Source organism: Chelonoidis abingdonii, chromosome 9, assembly GCF_003597395.2.
Source record: "Chelonoidis abingdonii isolate Lonesome George chromosome 9, CheloAbing_2.0, whole genome shotgun sequence".
Taxonomy (NCBI): Eukaryota; Metazoa; Chordata; order Testudines; family Testudinidae; genus Chelonoidis; species Chelonoidis abingdonii.
In genome coordinates this window covers 59,835,684-59,849,352 of record NC_133777.1, presented here as the reverse complement: position 1 = coordinate 59,849,352, position 13,669 = coordinate 59,835,684, and the positions used below count along the sequence as shown (strand labels likewise).

Genomic DNA, 13,669 nt, shown 5'->3' with positions numbered 1-13,669 from the left:
TAACTTTACAATTTTAACCATTGTTTATCCACAACAAAACTTCATGAAATGAGACCTCTTTTCTTGGAGTTTTAGCAGTTAATAGAACTTATCCATTTGTGTGACTTACTGAAATAGATATTGAATATGTTTGAAGTAAATGTTTTTTTAATGTCTTAAATTAGAAATGGCAGACATTTTAGAATTATCCTTTACAAAAATTATAACTAACTCCTCTTTGTCCATTTCTGACATTCAAACTCATTCACAAAGATCGTTGCCATTTAGTTTTGGGGAGTGCCTTTTTTTACACGGTCCTTTTTAACACATGCTTCTTACCACAGGTAAGGACTACTAATAAAGAAACCTGAAAAGTTCTCCAGGATGTGGCCAAGAACAGGAACATTTAAAGAAAATGTAGTCTTACTGGACACTCAGGGAATGGCTACGCTGTCACTTCACAGCGCTGCAATTTTCGCGCTCAGGAGTGTGAAAAAAACACCCCCCTGAGCGCTGCAAGATACAGCGCTGTAAAGCCTCAATGTAATCAGTGCCGCAGCGCTGGGAGCACGGCTCCCAGCACTGTAAGCTACACCCGTAGAGGATGTGGTTTATGTGCAGCGCTGGGAGAGCTCTCTCCCAGCGCTGGCGCTCCGACCACACTCACATGCGGCAGCGCTTTGAAATTTCAAGTGTAGCCATACCCTCAGTAGAACACCTTGTGAGGAGGCTGGCCAGAGTGCTAGAGCTAGGATGATGGACAGTTATGTAGAAGACTGAGGGCTTGTCTACACTGTCCCACAGTTCAGACCAAAGTGTTGCACTGTAACTCCCTCATGTGGACGCTGTAGGTGTGAACTAAAAGTATGCTAGTTCACATTTAATGTAATCCTCTTCAGATTACTGCTTTCCCCTGAAAATCAAAGTTAATGTGAACATGGCACGATTTTAGGAAAGGGCACAAATGTGTAGACATAGCCACAATTTCAGTTGCTGGATCTGATCTTTACTCCTGTGCTGATTGAATCAGCTGTGACAGAATACTATAGAGCACATGTTCTGGTGTTGAGTGGGACTGGTGTCTGGTAACTGTATACGTGTCTTCTCTGGACAGGTGTGGAACAACACTGAATATGAAGTGAGACACTAGAGATATGTGAAACCTTCATAGTGGGACCTCCAACCATGTCTAACTAGTCTAGTTTTAGGTACTGTTGCATACGTAACATTTAGGATGAATTATGATTTTATGTGGAAACTATATAAAATTGGGTGGTGTTACAGGTTTTTGATTTAAGATTAGGTCCAATTTGTTGTTTCCAGAGGAATTTCACGCTAGCTTATGGTGCTTGTTAGAAGGCAAAAATCAAGGGACATAAACCTTTGCAGATCTGTAGTGGAGTCCTTGTTGTCCTTGCTGGAACCGAGTGGCTGGAACTCAAGACTTGAGAATTTGTGGCTGTAAAGTAGGGGTGCTCTCAACCAAAGGCCCACCCCCTTGAAAATGTATGCAATAATTTTAAGAAATACAGTGTAAGCACTTCTGAACTGTAGTTTTTCTCTATCGTAATATGTGGCACATACCATAGTAGAGGTATCCTGAGGAGAAGTGAGGGATAGAAAATAAACTTGTTGCTTTTATTATCTTTCTTTTCCTGAACCTTCTCACCTTTATTACACTATGGAGGAAGAAGAGACTTTTCAGCTTGCTACAACCAAATGTTAAATTCACTATTTTAATTCTAAATCAAGATGGAAGAGTTTTTTTGTATTATGGTTGAAAACTGGATGAATCCAAAGTATAAATGATGATGTCACCAGATCAATTATTTATTGGGGCAGACCCGTAATGCCAGGAAATCTAATTTGCATGTTGACTGTAGTGGTTGAGTTAAACTTTATTTTGTGCATTTTTTCCCGTTCTTAATGTATGCAGCCGTAGGCTTCCCTGGTGACATGGAAGTCAGTTATTGGGGTAGAGAAGTGGGTGCCATATTTCCAACTTTCCAAATGTTTGAAAGATGGTTTGGATACTTTTGGTGACTTGTGAAGAGTGTTGACTATTTGGATAATCAGCTTCACTGTTGCTGGTAGCTTAGGTGCTACATTAAACCCTGCATTTGAATGTTGTAATCCATTTAGATGAAATTACTGTTTTAAAAAGCCACAGTTTACATTAATTTGGATTTTAATGTACCTTAGAGGTGTTTGTAATTGTAATTTTACCAAGAACGCAAGCAGGGGATTCATTTATGTCCACAGTCAATCCACCTTCCACCTTGTGCACTTTACAGGCCATTGTTTAGTGAATGCATTATGGTATTGATGTACCTAATAGTGTTATTGTTGTCAGGGGTGACTGCCTTTCCACAAGGAGAATCCCCTGAGATCAAAGGTAATGTGAGCGAGGCAGGATTGTAGAAAAGGGCACAAATGTGTTAGTCATTGTAACTTTCTTGTAATGTGTGTGAGGCACCTTTCATTGCTACAGAGGAAAAGATGCATAAAGCTAGAAAATGGGGACTGTATTGTGGGAAAAATAAATAATCAGTTGTTTAGTGTGGCTGTTCGTTCTTGTTACTCCTTTGTAACACAGCATAGCTGATGAAATGTGTTGTTTTCTGTGTGCAGATCCTTTACAGACAAAGAAAGTAAGAAAGGTGCCCCCTGGTTTGCCTTCTTCTGTAAGTACTGAATTTTTAACTTCTAGTAAACAAATTGGGCTCAAAGCGCACTGTTTACTTGACATACAAATCTTTTAAGTTATCATTAGGAAGGCTTTATCTAGTGACCATAAACAGTCACCCTATTTTGGATCAGTTCCTAAGATCTAAATACATATTTGATGTGTAGTTTTTAGATTTCATAGCAATGGTTTGTACCTCACTCATATGCACTTACCCACTTGTCCCTGTCATTTGAATTCCCCTCTTGGGAAGAGAGCTGGGCCAGGAGCTGTCAAAGAAGATCTCCTGTACAGGTCTTTTGATGTTTAATTAGTCATTATGTTGCTGAACAGGAGGACAGACAGAGATTAATAGCTGAGAATCTTAGAAATTTACATTTGTAATAATCCCAATGGAGCTGAAGACATTAAGATTCGGAGGACATGTATGGCTCAGCTTGCCTCAGTAGGACTGAGGTTATTAATATGCATAAATCAGCAAGTCAGATGTTCATTGTGAAGCCCTGGTGGATTTTAAAGCCTTCATTACGCTTTTTCTAACTTCAGCCTACCATCAGGAAGCTTTCAAGCAACTAGTTTGTTGATCCCTCTTTGCTAGAAAATTTATCCTTTGAGAATAAAGGGCTTTGATGAAAAAGGTTGGAAGGGTTTTGGTTGAAAAATCATTAATGGCTGTGATAATCTAATGCTATGGGGTGTTTTGTGGTATTAAATATACTTTATTCTTTAAAGGAAGAAAATTGTTTATAAATGAATCTGTATTTAAAAATCCACATGAAGTGAAAAATCCCCAGTGAAGGGAAGGAAGGATTTTTCCCCCTGTTCACAATAAACAAGAGAGGAGGGGAGAGAAGCTCTTCTGCCTAGCGGGGTACATCTCTTTGTTGTGTAAATGGATGTTGGGCTTTTATCTGGCAGTACTTAACACACGGGTGCAGGTGCAGTTGGATGAGTCATAACTCAAAGCCACATAGGCTGAATAGAATACACTGCACAGGCAACAGTAATACAGTAGGAGCAAAAAGGGTCTGATCTGTTTATTTTATGTTGTTTTATTTTTGTATTAAATCTGAAGCCATAGATGGTGTCTTCTAGTCACCCTCTTTTCCTCCACTTCCCAGCTTCACTGTGATATACAAAAACCTGAATCTGAAATCCCATTTTAACCATACTTGCAGATGGAACTGAGATAGTTTAGACAGCCTGGGGCAGCTGTGCTCTGAACCTGCAGCCTACCTGGAAGCCAGGATTGCAGCTGCAGGCACTCTTAAAAGCTTTTGCTTGCATAAGCACTTGGGCCCCACTAGAGGCTGAATAGCTGCTTGATAAACAAAATGAACACAATGCCTCAAATCATTATTCCCGAGGCCAGGAATATATTTTTTTTCCAGCAGCAGCTAAAAATAGTTTGGCAATTTACATTTTAACAGTTGTGTATTATGCAGGGGTACCTTTCCAGTTAACAGATGATTTCTACTAGATTAACAAAAATATATTAAAAATGACAGAGTAGCTAAAACATGTAACAGTGCAATTTTTGTTTAATTTATTACTATAATTCTAGGAGAGTCATAAAAGTTAAATTACATATTAATATTTAGTTGCACTGGCCAGGTAAAGAGATCATATTTGTGAATGAAAAATTCATCTCATTTCTCTTACCCAACACTAATGTTAAGAAGCAGTATTATTTTAATGTTTCTTATTTAATTTTTTGTCTTCTAAATGAAGAAACAGAAAAGCAAAAGACTGATTTTATTAAACACTGAACAAATCTCAGTGATGGAGAAAGAAAACAGATACTGTGAGTCATCAGTATGTAAAGTCATTGTTTCTATGTATTTTAATAGCTAAGGTTCTGATTGTAACCTCTAAGCAAGATGATGCCAAATTCAAACAAAACTCTGATTTTTTTAATGTAAGATGCATTGTCTTTAGTGGAAGATTGAACAAAATTAAATTTTACTGACTGTTACAGAATTTTGTGATTTCTTGAAATTCTGAGGTGGGAATTAAGGAAAAGGGACACCTGCATAATTATTTGGAATATGCTGTGCTAAAAGTCAGACTGTATTTTGGCGAAGGTAAAAAGTGAATCAGCATATTTAATTTCTGTGCTGCAGACGTTCTGCTCAGTAAATGAAAATCATCATTAGATGGAAAATAACAAAGGAGGGGAAAGAGGCGTTAATTATTACTTAAAATATTTTACAAGCCATAGGAAGACATTTTTAATTGAGTTTCTAAAAGATAGATTCTCTTAATATTTATAATGAATTTAATGTAAACATAGATGCTTCTTCTTAGTACTTTAACTTTCTAGGTAATCTTCATTTAATTGGAAAACTAATGTTGCTCTTTTAGAAAGATAAGGATTTTTAAATAAATAATCTTCCTATGGTTTGTAAAAATACTTTTTCTCTTGACTTTTCCTTTGTGGCGGACATCCCATGTCAAATGTTTTCCAAAACTATATTTTTTAGATGAATTTTTCCACTTGTTCTTGATTGTGTCATAGCAGTGAAAAACAAGCTAGCTAGAAAATTACTAGCTCTGGATGAACACCTCCAACATTTTGGTGAGTGACAAATGAAATTCGTATCAGAAGGAATCTAGCTTTGCTTGCATCCCTTTTGTGTTCGCTTTCTGCAGACATTAAAGCGTGTGACTTTTATTTGCAAAAATGTTTGCAGAAAGTGAATTTTAAGATTTCATGCACCAGAACAACACTGGAAATAGTATATTTTATATGGATGGGACTCATTTTGACACAGCAGGGAGACAAAGGTTCCCAAACACACACAGTGTTTGTGTACATGCTTTAAATCTAGGTTTATCCATGCATATTGTGCAAAGAGGGCAAGAAAAAAAAACCTCTAAACCTATCCAGGAAATCTTTACAGTAGCCTACTTTTCGAGAGTGTTGTCTTGCACAAGGCCTGTGTCACCTCGAAAGACATATGTTCACACTATTCTATAGTTTCTGCTTATCGGCTGCTACCTTTCTCATAGAGATTCAAAAACACCAGCCCTTTCTCCCAGTCTTCCTTCTGATTGTAGTGTTACCTTCATCCAGTCAGACTCAGGCAACAGAACTAGTGTTATGTGACTGGAGACCAATTGTAACTAATCAGTGCAGCTCCGATTTTGAAGAACATTTACTGAATTCTTGCAGTGAACTAGTGAGTCTATAGAGGAAATAATTAAAAAATAAATCAAGTGCATTTGAATACCTGAGGAAAGGGCAAGCTAATTGTGGACATTCCATTAGCAGAGAAAGATGGTAAATATTCAGTATGAAACATTTATTCAGCTCTAATTACTACCATAATCAACATTTAATTTAGATTAATAATAGAACTGTATTAAATGTGAAAAATCAGAAGATTAATGCTGGAAATACCTTTAGGTCCTTCTTTTGCCACTTCATCATCTTCATCCCAACTAAGATTGTGACCTACAGTACACAGCTTACATTGATGCATATCTTAGAAAATCAGCTACTGCACAAACACATATGCAGTCATCTAATTTCTTGAGATCTACAACTCTTCTGTGTATGCAAGAGGATAGTCAAGTCCTCTGTCTTTTTGTTAAGAGAGTTTTCTGTTTACCAAGAGGAGTCTTGATTTTATCTGTGTACTAATTATTTAAGTTTAACCCCCCCACAAGTTTAATGTATTTACTGTCTATTTGCATATTTTACTAATCTTATGTACTTTGGTCAACATATTACTTAAGTCTTTAGACAGTACTTTAAAATTCTTATATAAAGTTTAAAATTCCACTTAACGGGAAATTATCAATGAATATATTCTAATAGCAAAGCCCTGTTTCTACATTCAAGTCCACTGCAGTTTAGAATCATGTTCAGGATAAAAGAATTCATACACTGATTATGGGAGTCTTGACATGTCACTAGCTATAGGATGTATGCCACTTACATGTGCCAATTTATCATTTATTGTAAGAATTCCTCCATTAAAAACAGCTATATTGGAGCAGTGACATAGCAAGAAGAAGGAAAATGACCTACATTTGTTTCATGTGGGTGGGGTGGGAAAGAGACACAGAAGTAAGCAGTCCAGTCAAATGTCGAGTCAAACACCTATGGTAGTCATGAGTCTGTACATTGACTTTGAGTGTTGGGTTGGATGCATAGAAGAGAAATGGAAAAGATGCCTCACAGATGCCTCAAAAGAATGGCTTTTCACCTCCCCAATTCCGTAGGTATAAGGCTGGGGTGGTGCTCCATAAAGACGAGAGACAGGAAGCTGGCCTGAAGGAAGGTAACAGCTCATGGGCATCTTTCCCCATGAAGGCAACTTGTTTTTACCTGTTTTAAGATGGTGAGTGAATGTAGCAGCTTTCTAGCAGATGGAGTATAGGAGTGCCCTGGCTTTTTAGAGAATTATCCTTGATGCCAGGAAACTCTGAGGTATGCCCATATCTTGAATACTGCATGCAGCTATGGTCGCCCCATCTCAAAAACGATATATTGGAACTCGAAAAAGTTCAGAAAAGGGCAACAAAAATGATAGGTATGGAATGGCTTCCATAGGAGGAGAGATTAATAAAACTGGGACTTTTCAGCTTGTAAAAGAGACAACTAAGGAGGGTCATGAGATACCTCTCTAAAATCCTGACTTGTGTGAAGAAAGTAAATAAGGAAATGTTATGTTGTACTCCTCATAACTCAAGAACAATGGGTCACCAAATGAAATTAATAGGCAGCAGGTTTAAAACAAACAAAAGGAAGTATTTTTTCACACAACACACAGTCAACCTATGGAACTCTCTGCCAGAAGATGTCGTTAAGGCCAAGACTATAACAGGGTTCAAAAAAGAACTAGATAAATTCATGAAGGATAGGTCCATCAGTGGCTATTAGACAGGATGGGCAGGGGTGGTGTCCCTATCCTTTGTTGGATCACTTGATGATTACCTATTCTGTTCATTCCCTTTAGGGCACCTGGCATTGGCCACTGTAAGAAGACGGGATATTGGGCTAGATGGATTTTTGGTCTGACCTAATATGTCCGTTCTTACGTTGAGGTTGTTCTGAGGTCAATAGGTGATGTGGTGAGGTCTGATGCAAAATTCCCTGCTTGGCAAACTGAGAGTATCCCATTGACTAACTCTACCATGAGGGTATTTTTACATGGAGTTATTGCTGAGACTGTATTCCTAGCTATAGTTCAATAAAGCACTTGGAGGACACAGGACCATGCTTATTAGGAATGGGATTAAGGTGACTTTCTGGATCAAAATACATGTTCTTGGAATTTTTTTTCATTTGTATCCTGATCTGATCCTTGGTCTGGATTCCATAATACAGTAACTTATACATTTTAAAACATTGAAACAGAGTCAATAAATTGTGGGTTAGAATACACACACTCATGATTACTTATTGGGGTAGCCTTCAGCCCCGTCCTTCCACATTCTAACCACCACTTTTCATTGTTATTCCTTGTTTGTTATGGCTGAATCAAAGTGTGAGCTCCTCAGAGTAGGAGCTTGCTCTCTCTCTTTTTTTTTTTTTTTTTTTTTTTTTTTGGTAAAGTAGCAAATAAATAGTAAATGTTTAAAGTGTCCAGGCTCCAAAATTCTGTAACATACCAAAGAAATTTTACTGTTGAGACCTACTCTTCTTAAGCAGTGACTGTTTCCATCTCCATCCCTCCCTTTTTTCTGTGTCGTCATGGACCTCATTAGGCCTTTTATGATTTCACCATCTTCAGGCTAAATTACTGTAATTCACTTCTACTTGAGCATCCCTTGAAATTGATCTGGAAGCAGCAGTAGTCAGTCACATGGGGCTTCCTGTCTACTTCTCTGCTTCCTCCACTCCCATAATCAAGGTGTCCAGCTGTCATTAAGTAGCAAACTGGGTTGTTGCAAGGTCTTGCTAACAATCTGTAAAGTTCTCACTGATCTGGGCTGAGGGCTCTTAAGTGATCGTCTCTCAACAATGTACTTCCAAGACAGTTGAAATCAGATGAATTATCCAGGCTATCTGTCCTGATTCTCTGACTGTACTGAGCCAAAGCAGAGCCTGCTTTGATCAGGGATCATGTCTGTAGAATTCCCTTCTATGTTATATCTGCCAGAAGGTCTCCTTAGCTGTCTTCAGGACTTGCTGTAAGGGCCTTCTGTTGTCATTAGCTAATCTCTTTAAGTTTTCACAGCATCCCAGATGCATGTATTTAAGTGCTATTAGATTATAATTGAAATCTGAATAGAAAGGTCTTAAATTTATCGGTACCTTTAAAATGTTGTTAAAACCCAAAATGAGTAGACTGCAGCTTTTGTAACTTTACAAAGAGGCTACATGTTATTGCTGAAACTACCGCTTTGCATCTGACTATGTGCCAGTTCATCCTCGTTATTCATGATGCTCTTCATTACAACAAATGGGGAGAGGGAAAGCTTTTATAAGTAAAAGATTATTTCTTATAGTTTGTCACTTGATGTTCATTGTGATTTTGGTGGGAAGGCTGTTCAAAAATCTGTGCAGTCTGTTAGAAGAGTAATATGTGGTAATATCTATAAGACTTTTACCTGTTTCATGCTGTTGAATTGATTGGTTGCTTGATCAATACAAATGCTAGACAGGCTGCTTTGGCTGTGATCTAACCCTGTAATTATCAGAAATAACCAATAAAAAATGATTGCTGTTGGAAAGAATTGCACTGAAATAAAACTGGCTAAACCCCTGAATAAACTTCAGATGTAAGTTTTCTAGACTACTGATTCACTTGTCATCCTGACACAAAGATGTATATGTTGGTTCTAGTCTCTGAGTATAAATTTAAAATTGAATTAATATTGCCTAACATTTTAGTGCCATTGAGTTTCTTGTGATGTTGAGCTTTGGCACTTCAAGGCTATAAAGAAAACAGGTTGTACAATCCTGGAGATGTAATCACAAGACTTCATGACATTTTCTGTGATAGCTTAGGTAGCCTATTAAAAAAAAAAAGAAATTCCTTAAGGGAGTACTAACTAGATCCCTAACTATAGATGACAAAAGGATTGTCATTTGCTTTTGACAGATCATCCAGACAGCTTCGTTTGCTGAAGAATTTTGTCAGGCAGCGAACCAGAAAAAAAAAAGGGGAAATGTGCCTTTGAGCTTATGTTTCTATGCAACTCGCTATCTACACTTTGACATAAAGTTTCCTAAAGCTTCTCTGATGCTAATTTATTAAATAGATTAAAATACTGTTTTTCGTATGGAGCAGAGTTTTGATTATAGAACCACCTACTGGAAAATTTTAAAACTGCATCAGAAGCTATGTTACTATATATCACTTTGGGGAGTACATGAGAAATGCTAAACATATTGCACTTGAGCAAAAAATAAAGCAAAATGATACTGGAATTGGACCAGCAGAGGGACCCCNAAGACTGCAGCTTTTGTAACTTTACAAAGAGGCTACATGTTATTGCTGAAACTACCGCTTTGCATCTGACTATGTGCCAGTTCATCCTCGTTATTCATGATGCTCTTCATTACAACAAATGGGGAGAGGGAAAGCTTTTATAAGTAAAAGATTATTTCTTATAGTTTGTCACTTGATGTTCATTGTGATTTTGGTGGGAAGGCTGTTCAAAAATCTGTGCAGTCTGTTAGAAGAGTAATATGTGGTAATATCTATAAGACTTTTACCTGTTTCATGCTGTTGAATTGATTGGTTGCTTGATCAATACAAATGCTAGACAGGCTGCTTTGGCTGTGATCTAACCCTGTAATTATCAGAAATAACCAATAAAAAATGATTGCTGTTGGAAAGAATTGCACTGAAATAAAACTGGCTAAACCCCTGAATAAACTTCAGATGTAAGTTTTCTAGACTACTGATTCACTTGTCATCCTGACACAAAGATGTATATGTTGGTTCTAGTCTCTGAGTATAAATTTAAAATTGAATTAATATTGCCTAACATTTTAGTGCCATTGAGTTTCTTGTGATGTTGAGCTTTGGCACTTCAAGGCTATAAAGAAAACAGGTTGTACAATCCTGGAGATGTAATCACAAGACTTCATGACATTTTCTGTGATAGCTTAGGTAGCCTATTAAAAAAAAAAAGAAATTCCTTAAGGGAGTACTAACTAGATCCCTAACTATAGATGACAAAAGGATTGTCATTTGCTTTTGACAGATCATCCAGACAGCTTCGTTTGCTGAAGAATTTTGTCAGGCAGCGAACCAGAAAAAAAAAAGGGGAAATGTGCCTTTGAGCTTATGTTTCTATGCAACTCGCTATCTACACTTTGACATAAAGTTTCCTAAAGCTTCTCTGATGCTAATTTATTAAATAGATTAAAATACTGTTTTTCGTATGGAGCAGAGTTTTGATTATAGAACCACCTACTGGAAAATTTTAAAACTGCATCAGAAGCTATGTTACTATATATCACTTTGGGGAGTACATGAGAAATGCTAAACATATTGCACTTGAGCAAAAAATAAAGCAAAATGATACTGGAATTGGACCAGCAGAGGGACCCCTTATCTCCCTTTAATTTCTCAAATACATTTGCTTGGTCATACTAAGTTCATGATGAAGAGATGTGTAACTTAACTTAATCTTTTACATCTTTCAATAACAAAAGCGTGGAATCGTTTACTTTGGAAGGTTTTTTAAATCTCTTATTTAATTCACATCTGATTTTTATAATGTGTCTGCATTTATCTATCATGTTGTAGAGTGGTGATTGGTCCAATAGGAAGTACTGTTGTTTGGTAACACCCCTTACTCATTTGTCAAGTATAACAAACAAATGTATACATACATTTTGTCATAAATGAAATTGTGTGCAATTAAGTGCTTCTCATAGGAAGATAGACCTGAGGACATTTCAAAGCCATCTATTAAACTGCTTAGGTTTTTTGTTTTTATTTTTACAAAATATCTAAAATCTTCAGTAGAGTTCTGAAGCTTTCCGAAGCTAGGAATAATGATGCATATTGAATACCTTCCTTGCTTTGATACTTCATTATGGATTTATATTAAATATCACTAATAAGGAATATTTGTACAATACCTGAATGTGAGGAATTGACAGAAGTTGCTGTTGTTCATTAGCTCTTAGAATAATGCACCTAATGAGAAGCATCTTTATTTCTATTTAAATATATAAAATAACTCGCATGCTGAAAATGTATAGTACTTTAGAAGGAAAGCCATTCCCATCGGCTGTAACTCAATTTTTCTGACTATATAATTTCTTATTTTTTAAATATTATTGTTTCCTGTTTTCACATGTAGCCATCATGGAATTGGTTTGGAAATCTGATATCAATGTATAGTATATGGTTTATTTTCTGGAATGCTGTATACTGGTTTAATATGTGATCTTATTTTTTATTTAGTATCAGATATCTGTATTTCTGCAAAGAAAAAATTTTTTAAAGTTAAAAACCAACCATTTGAACTGGAAAACAGTAAAACTTTTACTACTTAACTTTTACACAGATTTGAAAGCACACAAGTAAATTAATTGGACTCAATTAACTTAATGTTATGAATTTTATTTTGATTTTGTTTTTATTATAATGATTTTTATTCTTGGCTGTTTCTTTTTTTTTAAAAGCACTATTATGGAGTTGCAAACTGCTGCATCTTTTTACTACACAGTACATGATAAATGGATAATTTTCCCTTTCCTAATAACATGATGGCATGCTTTCAGGATTTTTTAATTTACTAGATATTTAAATGTTTACATGAGTAGAGGTCTGTCTTCTAGACAACGCCTATTTTCTATCTTTCTCCTCTAGAAGTAGCTACATGCAATTCTCAGACAGTTTAAAGTCTGAATCTGTTTTAATTGTCTGCTGACAATATAATTTATAGATATTCATCTTGCCAGGCTTGATCTAGTTAATCATCATAAACATTTTGTTTAGAAATAAATACATTTGGAGGTTTTTTCATTGAGAATTTTAGAGGTGGTTTCTGGGACAAAGATTTTGTGCACGAATATTGAAGAGCATTTTTCAACTAGTACCAAAAAAGTAAGAAAAAATGAGCTATTGGTATCCTATTTGAGGTTTTCATTTGTAAGCTGATGTTTAAGTCCTTGGGAAAAACAGACTCTGCATCAGGAAGTTCATAATATTTTATCTGGTATTTGTTTTTGATGGTGGGCAAATAACTTTTATTGGAGGGGAAAAGAGTACACAATTCAGTGTAAAATTTTTAGTTCTTATAATAACTAAAATAATAAAACAAGCAATATAACGCGACATTTTATTTTAAACATTGATATGATGTTTGTCATATTTATGGACAGTTTTGAATAGAGGATGTGCTTTCTGGTGTGGAGATGAGATCCTCTGCCTATCTCTGGTATATTATAAAAAGTAATTTTCAATTATCTGTATGATGTCAACTTAGTGGCAGTTTTAAATTGGTTAAAAAGGTGGGTGATTCATTCTTGCTGTGTGTGTTTTCGTTGTGTCTTTGAATTGGACAAAGGTAAAAAAAAAATAGACTAAATTCTATGTTTGACAAAACAGCTGGACTTTAAAAAGCAAGTATCTCATTAAAATCTGACTGAAAATGAATTAATCTTTTGAGAACATTCTTAAACAGGTAGTTTAGTTTATTATTAGGTCAGCATTTCACTCTGCATCAGAGATCATAATCTCTTTATATACTTACAGAAACACACAGGTTATTGTTTTTGACACAGTGTAGAATCGTGAATGGAAACCGTTCAGGCTACAAAAGTGCATGTCCATTCAGTGCTCCTCTGCTGACGGCATGTCTGTCTGAAATCAAGTTTAAAAAATTGGCCCTGTCTCCAGCTGACTAGTTCTGTCGGACTGAATCATAAGATTAACCCTTGATTTGTCACCGAGGAAAAATAGAACAAATAACTGTATTCACTATGATATCATTGATCCATATATGATCCATTTCACCGTAACATGTTTTTCTTAAAGCAGGGGGGTGGGGAGTGGGGTGGAAATCAGTGCAGCTCAGAAT

General features: G+C 36.1%; 1 protein-coding gene across 12 annotated transcripts in view; it reads left to right on the top strand.

The window, feature by feature from the left end:
• Positions 1 to 13,669, top strand: part of TCF12 (transcription factor 12) — a 356,426-nt gene that overhangs the window by 289,966 nt on the left and 52,791 nt on the right. For 10 of the 12 annotated variants that reach the window (XM_075069601.1, XM_075069600.1, XM_075069603.1 and 7 more), the window contains one exon: positions 2,611 to 2,663. The exons of the other annotated variants lie outside the window; for them this stretch is intronic. In XM_075069601.1, coding sequence (XP_074925702.1) covers positions 2,611 to 2,663 — 53 coding nt within the window. The remainder of the gene's footprint in view (positions 1 to 2,610; positions 2,664 to 13,669) is intronic. 12 annotated transcript variants of the gene reach the window in all.